Genomic DNA, 17,903 nt, shown 5'->3' with positions numbered 1-17,903 from the left:
TTTGTATGTCCCAGGATGCAACTGATATGTAGAGATTGATATGGTTTGATGCTGACTGCCAAAAAAGGAGCTATGAGCCTAAAAGTAATAAAATCATTATTGAAAAGGCTGATGTGTCTGACAAGAGTCGTTATTCAAATCAAACAATTGTTGCATTGTTGTTAAATAATTTGTGAAATGTTAGGTGTTTGTGTGCTACTACATGACTTGAAACACCAACAGCTACTTCTACTGTGACAGCTGCAACATATATGTAGACTAGATATTACCTAGCATGTGCAAGCCAATAGGGACTTGTCTATAAAACACTTAGATTCCAACAAGCAAATCTCTTCAAGCCACATTTTATACCGTTTGCATCTTTTTTAAATCAGCAAATTCACCTGCTCATGGGTGTCACACATCTTCCGGGCACATTCAATACAGTAACAAACAGCAACTTGTCCAGAACAGTTGTGACAGTCACAGACCAGTGATGCAGGTGATTTATCATCTTGAGTAGTCAGTTGTGCTGAGGGTAACTCATCAAATGTATTCATATTATACTCAGTTCTGAATCAGAATATGAAGATACAAGTTTTCTCAACTGGACTATCTCACCATACAGACAACATAAATATTAGTCACTTTCATCAGAGAGGTGCTAGGTATCAGTGATGGCTTTAGTCTTCCCTTATTTAAATTTACTAGTATTTGATGTATTTTTATGACAATGATCTTTCGGTTTTAAAATATATTATCCCTTCTGCCCTTCTCTTTTTAACGTTTTGTATGGTATGCAATGCATGGATGAGTTCAAATCTTGGGATTATATGCAACATCAAGGCTTTTAATAGAGCTTTTTTGTAACCAGGACTATGTAGTGAAGAGATCGCTGGGATAGTTAACATGATATAAAACACTATAGAAAGATAAGTCTATACACATATACTAGCAGAATCCCCGGCATTGCACGGGTATTCAAAATCAGATTATAAATAGTGAAAGGTAATGTAGTTGCCTGCCACCATTTGCCATTAGCCTGGCACATTGCAAATGGCTAATTTCAGTAAGCTAATAATGCTGAACTTACTAATAAGAGCCATGAGAGCAAGCATAAAATACGCCGTAACACAGAGCGTTATGCGTATTTTCACACACATAGCGACATATATTGCCCAATGAATCCATCAATCTCGCGCAGCTCAATGGTTTAGCATATGTTCTGGGGAATGGGAAGTTCCGAGACCAAATCTTCTGCAATATTGATTATTTCACACACAAACTTTGAGATTTCTATATAAATAAACCTCAGTGTTTGTTGTCCGGGTGTGCATTTATAGCGATCAAGTTTTAGGAACATAAAATCCTCTTGGCACCGGAAGTGAACTCTGAACCTCCAGCTCTCCAAAGAAGTGTATTACTCACTTTATGTTCAATTGGCAATGCTAAGTAAAAATTGGGCACATATTTATTCAGTGATTGCAATATGCTAGCAGCATAGCGTCGTAACGTCGTGACCCGCCGTGACGTCACGATGCGCCGTAACATCATGACGCGCCGCAACGTCATGACGCGCCGTAACAACATGACGCGTCATGACGAGCCGTAACGTCATGATGCGCCATAACGTCATGACGCGCCGTAATGTCATGACGCGCCGTAACGTCATGATGCGGCATAAGGCATGACGTGCCATAACGTCATGACACGCCGTAAAGTCATGATGCGTCGTAGCGTTATGAATCGATGTAACGTCATGACGCGCCGTGATGTCATGACTCGTTGTAATGCCAACAATCTGGCTTCACAGCCGTTATTATAAGTTACAATCTAAGTGACTCAAATTCATTGGGTAATTACTTTATTACCTGAGCAACTTGATTACGTGCAATGAACATTCATCTAGTTATATATAACAAACCAAAGTACAATAGTGATTGTACTTGTTAAAAACATAATGTTATTTAACACACGAACTTAAGAGGAGATTCAGTCATGCATATGATCAAAGAGGAGTTGTTATAAAATAAGTTGTTTATCCTACTCCATGTATGATTTTCATTTTACATTATATTTTACTTTGTTAGGACTTCAATGCTTCCAATCAATGGAAGCTACTTTAGGTCAGAAGACAACTATTCGCTTTGGTTTTCATCATGTGTTAGGAAATTTGTATCCTAAGAGAGATTTGCCTCATTTTTAATAAATTTAACAGCTTCAGACAACAAAAATAAATCAACTTGAAATAATTGGCTAATATAGCAATGATAAAAAATATGTTAACAGGTATCATGGTTTATGGTAACGGCTGTTAAAGGAGCTGCGGCTAGCTGATCAAATGCTTAGTAATTTTTGACATTATAATAAATTGAAATATTCTTTTAAACCAGTTAAAATAATATTTATATAAATTAGATAACAACCACTCATTTCTGTTCAATTTTTTATCATAAAACCAAAATAATATCTACAAAATGAGCAGTAATAAAGTAGAGTTAAATGAATCACGTTACACTTAGTTACACCAAGTTTTAGTTGATTCTGTCAGAAAGTATAGGTATTATTCTATCAGTTGCTATTGCTTTTGATGTTTGCGGTGGCCTGACTGCTAATCTGTTTCAAGATTAAAATCTACAAAACTTTATTGTTGTTAAAACACTCAAAAAAAAATCAGCTCAGACTTGCCCAAAAAGATGTATATAGTGAGACAGCCTGTCTCTATTTTTTGTATTCACATCGACTATTGTGATATCAGTCCAGTCCTACACGGCTCTATTGGCATATATTTTATTTTGTATTTGCTCAAGATTGCTAGAATAAAATTTTAAATCTAGATACAGATACATTATTATAAATGTCTCAAACGCCTCAAATAAGGTAATTAAAAATTTGTCATATTAGTTTCCTCTAAACGCTTACTAAACATCTGAGTACTGATTAAGATTCTGCCAGTCTACGGTAATTAGGTCATCAAGTTAACTTATTTCTATTGCTACCCACACCAGAAACTAGTTACTAGATAAAATAAGCATGCCACATTTTTTTAAAGAATATGTTCAAATATATGGGGGAACCAACTGCATCCCTAAAAAGTCATGTTTAGCCAACATTATCTAGTCATTAGTATCAATTTGTAAAAAGAAGTTTACCGGTCACATTTGATTAGTTGATTCAAGTTTTTGAGTTGACCAAAACCATGAGCGCAAAACGACATCAATTTCTTTGAAATCGACTAACCCAGCGATTCTGGCAAGGGGTTAATAAAACCATTCTTGCACGTGGTTGGTGGCGTGGACTCACTTGTTTTCACTTAGTAGTGTGGAGCATAAAATTTTTTGAGTAGCTCTTAATATTTAGTTCATTGGAATTGAGTCGAGCTATACAAAGGTACCTGTCAATACAGTTCTGATTACACTTCATAAACCCATCTATCAGACAACATTTTGGCACAGGTGACAACGGGGCTATGATGGATTCAATATGGTCTGCAAATCATGTTTTGCATTATCTTCAACATTATTATTTTATTATATCATTTTTACAAGCCAAAGAATTTTCATCTCAGCAAAAAGTTTTCATTAAAAACATCCATTCAAGTCTTGGCCATTCACGTAGTGTCAGCTCATTTAATAGGACAAATTACTCTACTGCAGTAAACTCAAACTCTGTATGTATCGTATCTGGATATTCCTCTTCAATTTTAGTCCTAAGATATGTAGCTCTAACTATGTTGTATACGCAGGTTGGTAGTGATCACAACTCTGCTTTTATAAGTCCTGGGTACGTCCAAGACATCAATGATCTGCAGGTGCATGATCTCCTCTGTCTTCACACACCATGCTGTACATCTCATCTTCCTGCAACCTTTCATATGGTTTCAGATACTCTGCATCTGGATATTTTGGTACAAACAAACTATTAAACTTTTATTATTTTTAGAAAACTTATTGAATGTCACTTGGAAGTGATATGACATCTAATAAAATTATCAGCAATAAAAATACAATTAGCAACAAAACCTATCATGGTAGTGGTGGTAGTTAAAAAAAGGTCACTCTCAATGAACTTGGTTTTATAAGGTCTGTAATCTCCTGCACTTCTGCAACACATTTGAGACCAGTCTGACAAACAGAATGCCACATATCACGGTTTGTCATGTCTCTCTTTCCCGTGTATGACAGTTTCCACACTGACACCACTGTTTCACCGGTGGTACCACATAAACATCCTGTAATCAATAAAACGAATGTAATAAATATATGCCATTCAGTGATATGTTGTTCTAACATGTATCTACTGAAAACTTTCTATTTGGGAGTTAGATTAAGAGTGTGAAATTACAAAATTAACAAGTGTTTAACAAAATCATAAGTTCGCCAAGCCAACAACTCGAAGCTTTGTTTCTTGGAGTTAATGATCAGCATTGATCAATCCATTTCCCTCACTTTCTACAAGTGAGAAATGAAAATAATTTTAATCATACATCTAATTTACTAGCTAACTCTGCCAAAGAAGATTTGAAGCAGATATTATAACGAGGTGAAACGATAAAAAAGTTATGAAACGATGATTGTTGATAGCAGATAGTTATTATTTTATCAAAATGTAAATGTATTCATGAGTAGTAAAATTATTATCTTTAGTTTAGTATATATATATATATATATATATATATATAAAAGACTCAAAGTTAAAGGTAGATTTACCTCCATTTTCCTATCTTCCTCTGCACCATAACGCTGCTGACGCCTATCAGCTCTGTTCTGTTGTTTGTCAATAAAACGTGTTGATGCCGTGTGCGCGATCTAGTAATTCAGTAAATTCTCTAACGACGAGAACTCTCGAGATCAGAGACAACGCGTTTTACTTGCGATAACATTTATTATGACCTATATAAAAGATTCATGCTAATGATTGGCTAAAGAAGAGGTCGTATATTTATTGCTCACGGAGTCTTTTAATATACGTTCACTATATATGTCACGAATAAAGCACCCGCTTGAATTTGAGCACTTCAAAAAATGGTCTCATTCAAACATTTATATCTCTAGACAGGGCTAGTCTACAAAGACAAAAATAACATCAAATTGTAGCTGATGTTTTAGCCTTATATTGGTCCTAATTTCAGTTCAATGACTCCAATGCTGCAATCACATCTTTAAGAATATGAGAGAATATTTTACTTACAGACATGATCTACATATAATATTGCTATGTTCTGAATTGTCTTCTTCCAAACATGTTTTACAAAAGACATGGTGACACGGGAGTTCTTTAGGGTCAGTCATAGAATTGAACTGTTGGTAACAATATCCACATCTGTAGTCCTCAGTTAATTGAAAGTCAGCCATTTTGTTGATGATTTGTACCTAACAAAGTACTCACATGTTAATGTTATACTAGCAGCATAACAATTAGACAGGGTGCGCCATTTGCCCTACATTATTGCACAACTAGCATAATTGCATACTGAAAATATAGCAACTAGGATCCCCTATTGTATGAAAATATTAGCCAAAACAGATTCCAGAAAGAAGCAGTGTATAAAACACTGAAGGTATATGTAACACTGCAATGAACCTGATACCTGGTACATCAAAGGACCAGCAGGAAAAGCGATCATCTTACACCCATCCCAAAGGGGATTAGAAACCTTCAGTGGAGGTAACCCATTAAAAGAAAGGAGTCAAGTGGCTTGCTAAAAAACCACCAAAAAAAATTATACTTCTACCAGACATGATCAAAATAACTGAAGTTAGTCATCGTTTTCCATGCCTTACTTAAGACAAGTCTACTTAATTACTAACCCTCTGCAACATAAAGAACAGAGCCTGAGTGCCTAAACACCTTCTCACAGGCTAACAGAGACATCTATAATGTGGGATATCATGTAAATATTTGAGGCTTTCTAGTGATTAGCCGGGAATGCAGAGGCTGGCTTTTATGGAATGGCTCAGCCTCTTTCCCGAGGGCCTGCTTAGGCGCTTTTCCCACTGCCCGCTGAAAAGCCTTTCTTTTTTGTCTGTAGAGTTTCTTTTTGCCTACTACTTGCTGAAGCTTTTTACCTGTAAACTGTTATTGTCATGACTCTTGTTCACCTGTCGAGACTCGAAGCCACACGGGACTGAGCAAACGAGTATGGACGACCGTTCGAGTAACATTGTAACATTCATTAGCTATTATATATTATAGCTATTACAATATTATTGTTTAAAATTTTGGTAGCAGTGTATTTCAATTGTTTGATTTATAAAATAACGAAGTAACTTTTACTGGTAAATATCAGTATTGCTTACAATAGCTTAACACTTTCATTCGTACCTTAACCAGTTATAATCAAATTAGTCAAAAGCGAAACTGATTGGACTTTCCAAACAGTCAAGCTCGAAATCCTAATTTTCCTCGAACGCCTACTAATGGCTTTCGTATATTATATTAACAAATACTAATTCAAGCCGATCAACTACATACATTTTTAAGTGGTCGTCCAAGATACGCAAACATTCAATAAGAAACATGCCGATGTGGCGTCCTTATTCCATAGACGTATTAAAAACTCTTAGCTCTATTAAGTAAACGCACTGCGCGGAAAACTGTCCACGACGATGTTTGTAAGCTTGTAAGCTTGTACTGCAAGTTGTAAGCTTTCGTAGCGTTTCTGGCTATGAGAACGCAACTCTGTTCTTACTGCATCTGTTAATCAACAACGAGTTGAAAATCACAGAGCTATCTCTACATAGCAGTTTTTTTGAGACTCGAATGAAAAGGAGAACGGATAATTGATTGTCGAACAATAATTTTGTAGCAGAGTGTAACCACCTAAAAAGTTTGGTTGCAATTATAGTTTTTTTAATAGAATGGTTAACTTTTCCTAACCATTCTTCAGGTAACAATTTTTATTTGTTTGTAGCTTTCTATGCCCACTTAAACAGGCTCACAACAAGGTACATGTTCAGGTCATAGTAGCAAAGAATGAAAGAAAATTTTTTTGACAAGTTTAAAATTTGTATCTGGTAATATGGATAGCATGAGCAGCTTGTACTAATGGCCATTTATGTGTATTCTAGATATGCCCAACTACTTATTGATAGTGTCACATGAAAAAAATAATAAATAATAATATGTAATAAATAAAATAATATAATATATTCAAATTATATAAATATATTTTTGTTGTTGATATAATGTATTTCTAAATTACTCGTAGTGTGGTGCAAAGCTACAGCTTTGTCACTGGAGAAAATTTAATAATTTTTATAAGTATTTATATAATGATTTAAAGTAAATGAAAGTTTCAAAATTTAATAAAATATAGCTTATAAATGCAATCGTGTTTTTGTGTGGTTCTATATAATGTTGTGGAAGGTAGCACTCCTGACTGATTTTCTCACGTAACAAATAATTTTTTCGAACTGGCAAAGTGGCTCTTCCTGCCAGGCAAAGAAATGTTCTCTATATCAATCAACTGTCAAATCAATTCTGCGAATTTGTGTATGATCTGTTACTGTATTTGCAATTCTGACACAAGTTGTTTTTTCCTGAATATTTTATACTTATCTGCCAGCTCAGTAGTTGTCTTGCCTCGCTTGGCACCAATGTATGTTCCTCTGTAGAATGAGTGTTAGCCACTGTTATTTTATCAGTATATAGCCTCTCTCGGGCGTCAATTTCAAATGCTGGTTGCAAACTCAAATATCGTTGTCATATCAATATTAGATTGGCCTATCTCAGGCTTCGATATAAAGTATATTTATCAATAACAAGCCTCACTTGGGCATAAAACGAATGAAGAAAATCGTTCAAATAGTTCATAATATAATAAATATATATCTCGTCATAATGAGCGAAAAAAAGAGTGTCCTCAGAAACGTACAAGTATTATCGTAGTATTCAGCAAAATGGCTTTATCTCCTCGAGGTAAAACAGTAGTAAAAGGGGTATACAATTTTACCCACTTGGCCTCCCTGGCCCGCTTTCTCTGGCCTGTCCTCTCTCTGGCCTGTCCTCTCTCTGGCCTGTCCTCTCTCTGGCCTATCTTCTCTCTCTAATCACTTTCAGAGGCTCCTTATATACAAGCTGTCTGAGAATAACAACTTTTAATTGGCTTCTAGTCAGCATTTTGCAAACTTTGTGCAATTGCTGATTAGGCATATCGCAACAGATCAGCTGTGGTAGAGCGTCTGAGCTCATCTTTCTGGGAAGCCCATGATGTTTGAAAAACTTAGCCAATTTTCTGAGTGTGGAATTTATAAATGTTTTTCTATCTCTTTTGTTTTTAGCTTTAAAAATCTAGAAAAATTCTGGAGTATGTATTTTGCTCCATTCTTTTCATTACTATAAATGTCATATTTTTAAAAAATTTATTTTAGTTGTGAAAATTATTAAAGTTTATTTTTTAGGGGCTCTGCTTGCTGGTAGAAGCCAGCTCCTTGGGAAATACCATGATTAAATGGAATCCCATGGAGACATAGTTGAAAGGACTGTTTTTCACGAGTTTGATGGTTTCTGAGGACTGCTTTGACATTGCCAGTGTATAATACAACAAAACGTAAAATATAACCCAAAACGTAAAATTTAAAACTAACAAAAAGTAAAAAAGCACAAAATACAAAGATTAAAGTGTAAGCTCAAGCCATGCAGTTATTGTTTATGTAAGATACTCAATTATTTGTTGTAGCTCGGGGATGTACGCATGGAGGCTCTCTTCTACTCTGTACAGGCTCTATATAGGATTTGATGGCTGCTCAGCTCTCACGTCTCTCTTTCCGATGTTTATGCAATATTTTGATGTGCTGTGTTGAATCTCAATAAGTATATAAATAAATGTATATATTACGGTGAGATACATTGATTTGCGGTTTTCCTGTCTAGTTAGCATCTGACATCCTTTGGGGTGGACTGTGTGTTGTGTTAAGATGAATAGGTCATAAAATTTCCTTTCTGCGTGTATTGTTGTTATCATAGATCATAGTAGTTTCTGGTTTCCCTGGCAAAATAGGTTCTCCTGTTTTCTTCCAGAACTGATATCTGACAATAGCCATCTGTTCAAAAAATTCAAATTTCTATATTAAGTGATTGTTTCTGCCAAACATTACTGCCAGCTTTTACTGTAACTTTTATCCAACCTCTCAGAAAATCTATGAAAGTGTAATCTCTACTGACATAAGTTACATGCTTTAAACGTTGTATGGACTTTTACGTTTGCCTTTTGTCGAGAGGTTGATGGCAAAGTATAGTGAGCGTGATCTGTGTGTTGATTTTCATTTGAGAGTTCTAGTAGCTTGGAGACAAGCACAGCTGAGCAAGAAGCTCACATTATTTAGAGGAACATATATACAGTACTTATTGGAGAAGAGTCCAGCAGATATTATTTCTGAGAATGCTCAAAGCAATTAAATAACTTTACTATATTTTCTTTTGTGTTTGAAGTTTATTCCAAAAACCAACTTGTTTGTTTGTTTTCTGAGCTCTCTATTATGATTGTTGATTTTTGCAATCTGTATAAGGCACTGCACCTAATACCGATTTCAGATAAAATTAAAAACATTCAAATCCTATGGTTTGGACACGTAAGACGAGGACCACCAGATCACCCCATTGCGGTAGCTTATAATTATACAGTAGAAGGTACAAGACCAACCGGGAGACCAAGGAAAAGATGGTTCCGATATGTTAATGAATACCTCATAGAGAAGGGAACAAACCTAGATGAAGTGGACAACCGGAGGCTGTTTGAAGATAAAGCAAAATGGTCCAAACTGACAATCTTTCCTGGCTGACAAGCAACCGCCTAACTAAAGTTTAGAGAGGAGGTGAGAAAAAGATTTTTATTTAAAAATTATAATAAAAATACATGTAATAATATTTTTGTGTACATGAATTTATCTTCATATGTATGCTCTAGATACTATTTGCTCGGTTTGAAACATGACCATTTATGTGCATTATAGCATATACTGTAATAACCTAGCTAATAACATCTATTGCATTATTCAAATGCAACAGATGGTACATACAACAGATGTTGTTTCTCACCTTCCTAGCCAACTTGCTCTCTTTGTGAGCTTTGAAAAAAAGCATATGTGTATTACTTTGGTTGTTATTTGATTTCTGTAGTTTTCTGATAAGCTCTCAAGTCATGTGTGCAAATGCCCAACAAGTTTTACATTGAAGCTTTTTGAATGTCAAAATAGATGACACCTAAAATATATTTGTATGTGGTGAAATGACATCGTGTTGCATGGAAATACTGCGAAAACAAGATACCAACAGGGAATGCAGCCAGACCACAGGATAAGCATATAATGCTTACAAGCAGCAAGACGCCTAAAAGATGTCAAAAGATCCAATAATTGAAAACGTCAAAAGAAAATTAGAAACTTCTGAATTGGAAGAAATCAGTCATGGAAACTGCATCAGCACCGCCTGTGGAAACCCCCAAAGGGAAGTCGAAACAATTAAACCTACCAACCACCATCATCCGAAAACCACCAGAGGAACATTAGAGACAAATCAAATGAGTGCACACATATAGATCTGCTAACCCTGTCAAACATGACCTAGATACCAGGAGTAAGTCACGAGCTCCACCCTACACGCCGACATCACGTGCACCAGCTGAAGACTTACGCAAACAATAGTTCTTCATATGCCTGACAGAAAGCACTGAACATTAACACTCAACCTACACCCACAGGCTAACCATCCCACATGCCAGACATCTATAAAAGAGAACAGCTCCAATGACTCAGCATCTCTCTCCCCATCTCTATCTCCGACTTTAGCTTGAGCTCTGGCTCTCTCTCTTCCCGAGGGCCTCCTTGGACGCTTTCCCATCTGTTTGCTGAGGAGCCTCTATCTTTCTTCTCTACCAATGGAGCCTTCTTCTCCTCCACCAGTTGAGCCTCCTCTACGCCACTATCACAACTGCCGACACTCTCTACCTATGACCTCTCACGACTCTCATTTGACTGTCGAAACTAACAGCTGTAAAGGACTGATCAACAAGCATAAACGACCGTTCGAGTAAGGATGTAACTTTCATTAGCTATTCTAATTGTTTTTTCATTCACATTATTGTTATAGAATTTTGTTAGTTGTGTATTTTAATTGTTTGACTTATAGAATAAAGAAGTAACTTGTACTGGTAAATATCAGCATTACTTACAATAGCTTAACACCTTCACTAATCTTGAACCAGTAATAATTAAATTAGTTCCCACATGCTAAGCAAAAGTACACAAACTAAACATAGTCAAAATAGAATAATATGACGAGCAAATTCAACACTGATGTTGTGTGTGGATGGGGATTAGTTATGCATAACATAATTTATCCATAACAACACATAACAATCTATACAGCACTAGTGAAAGTATTAGGATATTCTGATTGTATATACAAAATGGCAGTCATCCTTGCAATAACAATGTAATAATTTTCTAGGTTCTATTTTTTAGGGTAAAAAATACAGCTTTCAATAGAAATTCTCTTCTTTTGAAGAAAAACATACGTACTGAAAAACAACTTTTAATCAGGAGTTGTCTTTTTTTTAGAAAAAAACAACTTGAAAAACTATACATTCAACTACAAAGTTGTATGCACTTTTAATTTTTGGAGTTTTACTTGTGTAGTGGAAAGGTTCAATATTCATTAACGACAGAAATAGTCAAGATTTTTTGGAGTAGTTATTCGAATAGTAATTCGGAGTCAGACCTGCCAACCCAAGAGTGGGGCAATGCGTGAGATTTGGTTTTGGGGCAACTGATATATTAATGATAGTACGTATACATAAAGTTGTGGAAATTGGGGCAAAAATCTCACGCAATTTCATTTTTTTTTGGTGGCTGCGTGAGTCTCACGCCCAATGCGTGAGAGTTGGCAGGTATGTTTGGAGTAGTAATTTCAACTAATTTGCCATGAAGTTCTTATTATCAACGATGGTTCATATGAGTCATTAGCCAATACCTAGAGCCATGAATATCCGGGCGCGCGTTAATGCAGTTACGGTAGGTATCGCTTTAGGATATTATTGCGCTTTACGTCTATCGATTAACTCTATGGTAGCACTTATTCGTAGCCCAATAAAAGCTTATTGCTAAGCGTTATGGTACACACCGTAAAAAGTATGGAAGTTACCTTTATGGAAAAACGCTTTTGAGGCATAAACCGAAATTGTTTATTAGCAGGTAAAATAACAACATTATTTTTGTGCAGACATCAAACTATTAGTAGTATTTCGTCTAAACTATAACAACCGAAGCCTCTTCTTTTGAAGCCGTTTCCCAAAACTTCTTTACGGATAGATGTAAAAACGACTTCTTTTTGTTACAAGCAGTTGAAAACTTTTTCTAGTTTATTTTGACCATTATTACTCTGGTTATTTCATGGTCATTCTTTATCGTGCATTTCGTTAGTAGCTAGCTTTATCTACCATAGAACAGCGAGACGTTGAGCAGTAAATTGTACCCTATATGAGAAGAGAAATATTGAAACTATTTAAATACGAGAAGGATAAATATTGAAACTAATAACAGATGCAAGTTCTTTGTAGGCTAAAATGCTGAAAGTTTGCGAAAGTAATACTCTCAAATTTTTAGGTGTAACGAAAACATGCTACATGCACTTAAAAAGGCAGGTTTTAATGTTTTCTCTGCACGTTTTCACTCCAAACATATTTCAAGATATATTGGGATGATGCGTTGGGCAAGCAACATAATTTACCTATCTGGAATCATTAGATATAGTCATAAATTTGTTGGTGATTGATTGTAGCGCAAAAATGCATAACTTTGTTCAGCTACCAGTGCTTGTACATATATAATACTTTATTGGCAATAATTTCATGGTAGGCCTATATATTAAGCAGCTTTGTTGCTAGCTAAAAACTGGTTTTCAGTTGGTAGTTCATTGTATTAAGCTTAGATTCATCTGATCCAATACTAGCATTAAAAAGTAGTTAAGCTTTTTAGAATTATACATGTAGCGTTTATGTAGCAAAATATCCTTCCATGTACGATGTAAGTTTTTGTTTTCGATTTTGACCAACTATCACACATGATTTATTCAAGCTCTATGCAAACATTGCTGATCATAGAACTAGTCTGCGTTGTTTTGGCCTTAACAAAAGAATGCGGCGGTCAATGGAGAAAGGTGCTCTTGTGTCATAAAGGTATCTAGGCGAAGTGATAATTGCAGAATAATTTGTTCACTCGGAAGTATTCGCTTTGCTTGAGTTGTAAGTGTCTGATTTTTACAAGTAGATATTTCTGTATAGAAATGTTTGCATTTATCTGCTTTTTGTGTTATTAGTAGATTACATGTATTCAATCATTCAGCTCAGCTACTCTTGAGATCTTGCCCTATTATAGTTTAATCGATGGTGCTACAAACCATGATGAAATAACAGTTGTTCCATCTAGAAGCTTGCGATTGCAAACCAAGTTATTAATATCATTACTAATTTTGCATTTAGGTAACTTGAATGTTCAAGGATGCCAGACTCCTACTTGGCTCGCCCTGGAGGGCAGATAAATCCTCAACGCGCTTTGTCAGGTGATTTTCAAGTTTGCATTTATAGAGTGAATTCGTAATCAGTGCTTTTGCGGGTTACGCTGTTTTGTAGGATATAGAAAATCTCGTCACTTCTCTCTTTTATGGACTCAAATCAGGAGTTATGACCATCTTTATATCACTTGTCCTCAGAGCTGGAATATTTTATTCTTTAATGTTTGTTGTGTTATTTTTGAGCAAATAAGATGGCTGATGTTAACCTCCATAAAAGTGTTGAATTAGACGAAGAAAAGTTGAACTGTTATGTGTGAAGAGTGTAGACTGACTTGACTCGCTAGAAACTCTTTAGGTAGTGAAGTTAATATTGTTACTCGCTATCACATTTCTCTTACGCATGCATGCTGAAGGTTTTCCTAAGCATAATATGAATGAATATAACAAGAAAATCGCAACCTATGTGATGTGATGTCTCAACATTACAATTTTTTTATCGTCTGTTTTTTTATCAATCGGTGATAAACATGGGTGTTTTGGTACGGTTTTCCTTTAAATGTTTTCTATCTGCAAGCTTGGCTTGGTCATATTGTAATATTGTATTCTTATTTATCAATGTAGGGGTGCGGCACCTCACAGAGGAACTGATAAAAAACACAGTCAAAGACACCCCACTCAACTCTATTACAATCTTAAAACTTAACTTTTCAGAGCTTTCTGGTAAAAGAATAAAGGTGAGTTTCATCAAATTTTAGATCTCTTCTTCCAAATGAGTCGTTGGTCTGGTCGAATTTGGAATATCATGTAGCTGATGACATATTGGTTTGAAATGTGTCTTTTTATTTGTTTTCCTTTTTTAGTATATTTTGTTGTATTACACTGTTGTTATGAAACATTAAGCAAGCTATTGAGAAACGCGTGAAACCATAAATTATGTATAATATAATTTATAATGTAATATAATACCTAATAATAAATAATTACCTTAGCACAACATATCTTGTGAGCAACAGTATGATGAAATGTATTTTCACGAAATACCTTAAATCTATAGCGAGTGAGAAAGTTCGATGTTTTCCCCTCTGCAAATGCTTGCTGTATTCATATTCTGTGTTGCTCAATAGTTGGAGTTGTAAACTCAATCCCCATACTTGCTTCTCTCAAACAAGCTCTTTTCGTCTACCGTCATACCTTTACATACAACTGCTCCAACATGCGAGAACGTCGAGATTTCGACCTGACTTTCGAGCAAGTTTATTCCTTGAGATTCGAGTAATCTTTGACATACGAACCAGTTGTCAATGGCCGTTATATGGCCAAGTATATCAAGAGGCCGCTTTTAAGAACAGTGTCGCTCGGTCGTTCTCCTTGAATGGTTTTGAAAAAAAATTCTCAAAAGGTTGGCTAAAAGTTATAGTGAACGTGAGGCAAACGCAGCTAAGAAACAGATACTAAAAAAGCAAGATGACAAAATTAAAGTAACTTTAGTGAAGTATTAAAACTTTCTTCAAGCGTGTGTTTAGTAAGCTAAATTCATTCAAGTTAAATTCAAAGTTTTTATTACATAAGGTCACAAAAGTTCAGTGTACTGAACGTGTTGCTCTCAGATGGCCGTTATGTGCAACGTCGGTCTCGAAGGTAAAAACTTCATGAAGTAGTGTACATAGTGATGTTACATTTTATTGCAGATTATAACAACTAAATAGGTATTTGTTACTTTTTAGCGCATGTACTGAATTACAACAATTAAAAACATGTTTTTTCACTATAGATCTAGGTTGTGGCGTTATATCCTGCTGGGTGTTTTTTTCATAGTATGCTAACGTATTAATTTGTACTTACATGTTTTATAAAAGGAAATTGTGCCTTGAGACACTAGTAAATTGACGAGCTCACTCCTAGGAAGCATTAAACCATAACTGCCACGAACAACTTTTATCATATTTACTAGGTAAATCAGACATGCTGATTCCGATTTTGTAATCAAAATAAAGATTAGGCCACTAACTTTCAGAGTAATGAAGAACTTTTTATAGCGTTTTAATATCGGTCTCGAAAACAACACGATCGGCATAACAAGCTCCGCCCATAAATACTTGACGTAACCTAGCTTTTTAGGAACAGAAGTTTTTGTAGGGATGTTTAGACCGATTTAGAATAATAGAGATGGGTGTTTTAAAATCCATTAATATCTAAATTCAGCCTTAAAAATAATATCAGTCTTTTCTGAAAGGTAGATAAGCTATTTAGCATTGCATATTTAAAAAGCGCAATAACAACGCTAGCTCGTGATAAAACCGCGCTTTTTGAGCTCATTTTTCTCGGCGTCCAGCCCATTTAAACGTCATGTAACATGCTGCGAGCAATTTTAAATACTTTATATCCCTTTCATAAAAAACTGAAACTATTTTACAGGCTGGATTTAGATAATAATGAGTTTTAAGACACCCATCTCTATTATTCTAAATCGGACTAAACATTCCCAACTTCCATTTCTGAAAAAGCTAGGTTTCGTCACATATTTATGGGCGGAGCTTGTAATGCCGATTGTGTTGTTTTTGAAACGGATATTGAAACGCTTTAAAAAAGCCTAAATGACTTTGAAGGTTAGTGGACTAATCTTTATTTTGAGTACAAAATCGGAATCAGCGTGTCTGATTTACCTAGAAAATATGATAAAAGTTGTTCGTGACAGTTATGGTTTAAGCTCGTATGTCGAGGTGTGACTGTACAGTTGAACATTGACTTACGAACATGTTTGTCTTCCACCTAAAATCTTAGCAAATATGTATATGTTTTGCATTGTGCTTTTGTTCCTTCACCCTTCCTTCCTTTTGTTGCTTACACTAGCAGGCTAGCAGTCAGTTTGTCACTATATACTCCCTCACTTCCTTCCACAGGTTATAGAGAACCTTGAAAAACTCCATAGACTGCACACTCTCAATCTAGCAAACAACATCATAGAGAGGCTGGAGCGACTCGACGCTCTCACCAGACTTAAGGACCTCGATGTCTCACATAATCGCATCGTTAAGATAGAAGGTACCTTAACACGCAATACTCTTACTTTGTTATGAACTGCGGCTCATGCAGCCCTCTCCTATTTGATGCGACTATATGCAGAATGCATATCGTGTATGCCTCAACGCGTACACTTGTATTCCTTCATGGTACGAGGTTTAGTGGACCTAAGGCTACACAGTAACAGATCCTAAACTTGTGAAATGATCATATCTCAACTGAAGGAACCAAATTTTATAAAGAGCGGCTGCATGGATCAGAACCATTACAAAAAGATATTGAGTCCAGTGACTCAATTCAAGTTACAATCCGAGTCGTAATTCAATTGGTTGTGTGTGCTAAAACAAATACCGTAATTGTTAATAATATGCTGTTCAATCTTACGCGAGCTTTGGCTATGACCAGACGAACCGAATTGAACACAGCTGTAGGTTTCACTCGCAAGCTTTGATACTTTGGTTACTTCAGCTGCTTCATTTTCATCAAAGCTATCGACATGGAAGGCTTTGATTCGGTGTCCAGAGCTCATGACACGCGTACAAATGTCGCTTGTACAATATGGTCAAAGAGTGTAAACTTTTTTTCGCTTTGAAAGTTTTGATAGTCTTGGAGTTTTGTTCACAAACCCTTGCTGTGTGCTATTAGTTTAATCTGCATCCTAGATTAACAGTCCAGCAATTCGTTTACTCCGATTGAAGTTCTGTGATAGACCAGTAGCTTGATGGTCTTTTGAAACCCTGTTTGTAAGAAACAATTGTTAACATTATGTTATGCAGCTGTTATACAGCAGAGTCTTATACTTAGAAACACCAATTTTCATAGCATTTGTTTTCTTGTAAATTTATGACATTTATAAGCATGCTTGGTGGCCACTTGAAAACACTTCAACTAATCATGGCTTATTTCCAAAATCATTATTTCGATGGAACCTTTAAGATGAAATTGAGAATTTGTAATTTACAAATTTTTTGTTTATTATTAAGAGGATTGCCTTTTTATGAGCGGTAAGCCATACTTGTGTACAAAATATTACTGGATATTATGCGTGCTCAGTCAACTTATGCAATAAAAGGTAGAAAAAATTGAGTACTTAATCTTGGCTAAACAATTTTTTGTGAAAGCTTTGTCATTTTTCATGCAGCTCCTATTTTTCGCACTATTCGCTATAATAGTTGTGATAAGTGAATTACATAGAGATACTTTTATAGACACTGTTGTGTAGACTGCATTGTATAGACACTGTTGTGTAGACTGTATTGTATAGACACTGTTGTGTAGACTGTATTATATAGACACTTGTATAGACTGTATTGTATAGACACTGTTGTGTAGACTGTATTGTATAGACACTGTTGTATAGACTGTATTGTATAGACACTGTTGTATAGACTGTA

General features: G+C 35.4%; 1 protein-coding gene across 1 annotated transcript in view; it reads left to right on the top strand.

The window, feature by feature from the left end:
* Positions 1 to 13,461: 13,461 nt before the first annotated feature.
* LOC137399457 (centriolin-like) overlaps positions 13,462 to 17,903 on the top strand; it is a 63,469-nt gene continuing 59,027 nt past the window's right edge. Inside the window, exons 1-3 of the mRNA XM_068085582.1 lie at positions 13,462 to 13,536; positions 14,110 to 14,222; positions 16,389 to 16,530. Coding sequence (XP_067941683.1) covers positions 13,476 to 13,536; positions 14,110 to 14,222; positions 16,389 to 16,530 — 316 coding nt within the window. The 5' untranslated portion in view covers positions 13,462 to 13,475. The remainder of the gene's footprint in view (positions 13,537 to 14,109; positions 14,223 to 16,388; positions 16,531 to 17,903) is intronic.

The sequence above is a fragment of the Watersipora subatra genome, chromosome 7, assembly GCF_963576615.1.
Source record: "Watersipora subatra chromosome 7, tzWatSuba1.1, whole genome shotgun sequence".
NCBI lineage: Eukaryota > Metazoa > Bryozoa > Gymnolaemata > Cheilostomatida > Watersiporidae > Watersipora > Watersipora subatra.
This window is presented reverse-complemented; position numbering and strand designations above follow the sequence as displayed.